The sequence below is a fragment of the Lactuca sativa genome, chromosome 5 (genome assembly GCF_002870075.4).
Source record: "Lactuca sativa cultivar Salinas chromosome 5, Lsat_Salinas_v11, whole genome shotgun sequence".
In the NCBI taxonomy this organism is placed as follows: Eukaryota; Viridiplantae; Streptophyta; class Magnoliopsida; order Asterales; family Asteraceae; genus Lactuca; species Lactuca sativa.
In genome coordinates this window covers 300,887,337-300,893,029 of record NC_056627.2, presented here as the reverse complement: position 1 = coordinate 300,893,029, position 5,693 = coordinate 300,887,337, and the positions used below count along the sequence as shown (strand labels likewise).

Genomic DNA, 5,693 nt, shown 5'->3' with positions numbered 1-5,693 from the left:
ACCGAAATACCTAAATATGTAAAAGGGAAGGGAATAGATTCACAATTTAAGATATACTCCATGTGTGAAGTCTCCATATTTATACCACCCATACCGAAAACCCTACTTATGAAATGGTTAAGTTTTAAGCCAGAAGCAAGTGGGAACTGGGTCCCATGTGCTCCATATTCAAATCAAGAAAACCCCAATTTATCGAGTCAAAATATTTCTCAAAATCCGTTTTAAAAACACGATTTTTTTCCTTAGAGGATTTAGCCAATTGAAGAATTCGTTGATCATAAGAGGGTCATCTATAATGCTTTATCCCTTCAATATTATAAGTTGATTGCTCAACAATTAATTACTAGAACCATAAATATATGAGATTCTTAGAGTACCAAGAAAAGTAATACTATATATGTGCAGTTTTCTAATGCATTCTACCAATGGAATTCCATAATTGTCTGTAACACTTCTTGACTAACAAAATTATAATTTCCAGAATCATCACCAACATTTCCAGAATTAATATTTTCATTCCTCCAATTTATTTCTTATGTGACTGGGTTGCCTCATATTACATTTGTAGACGTGTTCTCTGTCCCTACGTTTTCCTATTATTTATGAACATGCATAATGCATTAGAGGATCTAGGGGGCATGGACCCCGCTTGGATGTGGATCCCACTTAAACAAAAAAATAATAATAATTAAATAGAACATCCATCCCCACTTAAGTAATTTTGGCACCATCTTTCAAAATTTCATACTTTTGTCTGCATACATTGGAATTCCTTTTTAATGAAAATGAAAAATCATTAGATATTGCATTATCAAAATTAAAGTGTAATTATAAAACGTACAATGAATTCTTACATCAGTCAAAACTCAAATCTAGTCTTATATATACATACATATATGAGGAGAAGATAAAACGTATTGTGGTAACTAAATTTATGTAACAAAAACAGATATAATATAAAACTATAACAATATTTCACACTTTCCAGTCGTAGAGTAGAAATTATACAAAACATATATTTTGCTATATACGATAAAAGACGGTGTCAAAAAATATATATATGTCTTTCCGTCAATGCGCCTAAATTATGCGTGTCATTGTGTGTAAGAAACCTACTCCTCAAAACGCTATTAAACTACTGAAAAATAATACAGTATATTTTAATTTCTGATGATTTCCCAAAAGAATTAAACCGAAAAGTACTACCTTTTCAAATTAATATTATATTTCATAAATTGTTGTATAATTTTCTTACTCAAAGGTATATCTTTTTTACATTGAAGTTTCCATTTTGACTTTCTGCCATCCCATGCAATTATATATATATATATATATATATATATATATATATATATATATATATATATATATATATATATATATATATATATATATATATATATATATATATATATATATATATATATATATATATATATATATATATATATATAACCTAGCTCACCACCTTATTTCCCATTCAAGATTACAAATCCTGATATCCTTGCTTTCAAGTTCCAATCTTCTCATGGCTCACCCACATGTGCTGCATGCATATTTTGTTATACAATTCATAATAATCAGTTTTGTTTTTATAACACCAGGTTCATCAAGGCCATGGCCACACACTTCATTCCCATCATCACTCCCAAACGAAACCATAGATACAAAGCTTTGTAAAGACACCAGTTGCATCAAAACAGCCTCTTCAGATTACGGAAATATCATTCAAGAACTCCCTTTCGGCGTTCTATATCCTTCCTCAGTTTCCGATATCAAACACCTGGTTGAATCCTCTTACAATTCCACTACACCTTTCACTATCGCAGCCCGTGGCAATGGGCATTCAGTTAGGGGACAAGCCATGGCCAAAGATGGGGTGGTTGTGAATATGGGATCGATGAGTAGTAATGAAAATGAAAGGATTTCTGTTAATGGAAACTCTTCTGTAGGGTTTTATGCAGATGTCGGAGGTGAGCAGCTGTGGATCAATGTCTTGGGGACGACACTTGATCATGGACTTGCACCAGTTTCGTGGACGGATTACTTGTATCTTACTGTTGGTGGTACGCTCTCTAATGCAGGAATTAGCGGACAATCGTCATTCCATGGTCCTCAGATCAGCAATGTTCTTGAAATGGATGTCATTACAGGTATTTTATATATATATATATATATATATATATATATATATATATATATATATATATATATATATATATATATATATATATATATATATATATATATATATATATATATATATATATATATATATATATATATATATATATAATTTTGTTGCTTATCATTTAGGTTTAGGAAAAATGATATTAATTTCACACTTGTGAGTACATAAAAAGTTGAATTTACAACACAGTGAACTTTACGATTAATATGTAGAAGTAGTTAAAAGTCATGTTTATAAATAATAAACAGTAGGCTTAAAAAAAAAAAGTCCACCCTAAAAAACGTGTAAATTTGAAATTTTAATATTTTATTAAGTTTTTGAGACTTCAAAATGTGAAGGATTAGAAGATTTGTCGTGTGAACTGTGAAGTCTTAAACTAGATTTTTCAGTTTTTTTATAGTTGTGTGATTATAACTAATAGTTATATTAGATGTAACTGGTTGACCTGAGTACTTTAAAAATGTTCGACTAGTTTGTTTACTTTGTAATTTTAGTTGAATATCTTACTTTTGCTTATTAATTAATCCATGGGTCTAGATTGATATATTTTCACCTAAATGAGTTGAAATTTGCCGATTAATGAAGTACAATTTTTTTTGGTCTTATTTACAGGAAAGGGAGATTTCGTTACTTGCTCCAAAAACATGAACTCTGATCTCTTTTATGCTGTTCTTGGTGGTCTTGGCCAGTTTGGGATCATAACTAGAGCAAGAATTGTTCTAGACAAGGCACCAAACAGAGTAAGAGCATGTCAATCTTACATCATTTTCGAGTTTGTTGCACATTAATATTCGTGATTATTAACACAAAAGAATTAATCATCACTTGTTAGTTCGTTAATTAATATGGGCCATGAATTAAAAAATTTGTTTGGTGATTTCTTCTTTTTGTGTATCATAGGTGAAATGGGTACGACTAATTTACAAAGATTTTTCCAAATTCACGAAGGATCAAGAGCATTTGATCTCAGTTGATGGGTTCGATTATGTGGAAGGCTCTTTGATCATGAAAAATACTCCTGCAAGCGATTTTTTCTCGCCTTCTGATGAATCCATGATAAACTCGCTGGCCTCCGAAAATGGCATTTTATACTGCTTAGAAGCAGTCAAATATTACGATGATCATATCATAAACACCATTGATGAGGTTGGTATATTAATATGATGATTTTTGAATTGTTCTAAATAACTTCTAAAATTTTATTCTTTTTGTAGGAACTTGAAATGATATTGACAGGATTGAGCTTCGAATCTGGGTTTATTTTCAAGAAAGATGCAACTTTTTTCGATTTTCTGAATAGAGTAAGAGATGAAGAGCTTCTGCTTCAATCAATAGGGCTATGGGATGTCCCTCATCCATGGCTAAATCTCTTCATTCCAAGATCAAGAATTATGGATTTTAATGAAGGTGTTTTTGTCGATATTATTCAGAAACAAAACAGGAGTAGCTCAGGGCCATTCCTCGTCTACCCAATTAACCGAAAGAAGTAATTATTGATTAATCACATCATTAAAGAAATAACCATATTTAATCTTCCGATGTTTACAAATCTACTTAATTTCTTGATAAAATTCAGGTGGGATGATAATATGTCAGTTGTTATACCAGAAGATGATGAAGATATGTTCTACACCGTTGCATTATTAAACTCGGCTAAGGATTACAAAGATTGGGCGATTATGGATGAACAAAATACGGAGATTTTACAGTTTTGTGATAAATCTGGGATCAAGGTCAAGCAATACTTTCCACATTACGGAAAGAAAGAAGAATGGATGAAGCATTTCGGCAAGAAATGGGATATCTTTAACGAGAGGAAAGCTCAGTTTGATCCAAAAATGATACTCTCTCCTGGACAAAGAATTTTTAATTCTGAATGAAGTTTTTTTATGTAATAACTATTTTATGTCGCATTTATGTATGAAAAAATAATTTAGGTAATGCACTTTAGTTTTTTAAATGTTATAGGAATAATATATACTCTTAATTATGGATCAAGAACACCGTAGGGTTAATTTATTGTAATATTGGCATATATGACCCCATATATTAATATTAATATAATATGTGTGTATGATATCTATACTTTTGTGAGAATTGAGTCGTTATTCACGAGTCAAAGAGCTTTTGATATAAACCTTAATTCTTGTTTCCCTAAAACCAACACCCATGACCCAGCCACCCACATCCACAGCCCACCAACACACGAAACCCTAAATCAGTCATGAAATTTGTTGTACCTACAATTGTCCTTATATATAATGTTATATGTATCAAAAGAAATTTAAGATCATTTGCTTGCTACTTACATAGGAGCAGTTGGTCTGCGGTACGTCTCAAGGACAACTTAATATGTTCATTTAACATCTATTATTATCTTCTTTATTAATATTTATTTATAGGGAAATCTACAGAAAAATTTCAAACCTCGGGCAATTATATAGTCATTTGATTCAACATTGGTTTCTATTTCTGTTTAATCAAAGATGATGGGCGATTATATTTTATATATTGGGAGAATTATATTAAATATTTATTCATACATAATATTTTCAAATATTAATATATTCATTTAACATCTATTATTATCTTACTTATTAATATTTATTTATAGGAAAATCTATAGAAAAATTCCAAACATTTGGGAAAAATTATAATAAAGTCTTAAATTTTTTTTAGCAGAAAAATCTCATTATTTTGAGAAAATGAAAGGTCACATCTATGTGGTTTGGGCTAGTCATTCATTTGTATGTGTCTTGGTAGGTTTTAGGGTGTTTGTAGCTATTTTGTTTAGTGTTTGCGGTTGTAAAGGTGTTCACGGCCGTGAACCTATTCATAGTCGTGAACCTCGTTTGTGGTTGGCTAATTGCTATATATATGATTTTGTTAGTCTTATGTCGGAGGAGTATGTAGTTAGTCTATTCACAACCCTAGCGTGTGTATCCAATGTGTATTTGACGTTTTTACGATATAAACGTGTGCATGCTTGGCTTAATCCTTCTTCTATTCCATTCTCACTTTGTTTGATTGCTATTTGTTTGATCACTGGGTTGGATCCTCATATTTAAGGACCTTACCGTTGGTATTAGAGCAAATATGTTGTCAAAACAATTTTCAATTGTTTTTACGGTTGAAAGATATTCAGTTTCTTCATTGTTGAAAGCTTGATTCTGCATTAAGACCGTGTTTTCATAGCTAAGGGGATCAAAAACTGCTGGAAAAACTCGTGTTTTCATCATTTGTGGAGGTTTACGGTTAGAATTGTTGAAGGGAGTACGGTCGTAAACACCATTCACGGTCGTAAACACCATTCACTATATCGACAGGGTCTACGGCACCAAGGCCGGCCCTATATCGGATTGAGATCCGGGTATTTGTTGTTACGTTGTTATTGCTATGTTTGCATCCTGGTAGTTAGGATGGTATGTGTTAGAGACCTGGGTGAGGTCGGTACTCTGTGCTATAGGGAGGTGCTATGTTAGTGACCGGTTAGGTCGGTGTT

The 5,693-nt window shown here is 31.5% G+C and overlaps 1 protein-coding gene across 1 annotated transcript; it reads left to right on the top strand.

Annotated features, from left to right (window-relative positions):
• The first annotated feature begins 1,480 nt into the window (after positions 1–1,480).
• Positions 1,481–4,272, top strand: LOC111892654 (cytokinin dehydrogenase 3). The gene is made up of 5 exons (XM_023888709.2): positions 1,481–2,153; positions 2,804–2,931; positions 3,092–3,337; positions 3,406–3,677; positions 3,768–4,272. The coding sequence occupies exons 1-5, from the start codon at positions 1,529–1,531 to the stop codon at positions 4,069–4,071; spliced, it is 1,575 nt and encodes a 524-aa protein (XP_023744477.1). The 5' UTR covers positions 1,481–1,528; the 3' UTR covers positions 4,072–4,272.
• The last annotated feature ends 1,421 nt before the right edge of the window (positions 4,273–5,693 follow it).

Bases quoted from the DNA above. Each gene is read 5' to 3' on its own strand.
- LOC111892654 (XM_023888709.2), top strand. From the start codon at position 1,529: ATGGCTCACCCACATGTGCTGCATGCATATTTTGTTATACAATTCATA. The intron at 2,154-2,803 runs GTATTTTATATA...TCTTATTTACAG, and splicing joins TGAAATGGATGTCATTACAG to GAAAGGGAGATTTCGTTACT. The intron at 2,932-3,091 runs GTAAGAGCATGT...TGTGTATCATAG, and splicing joins TAGACAAGGCACCAAACAGA to GTGAAATGGGTACGACTAAT.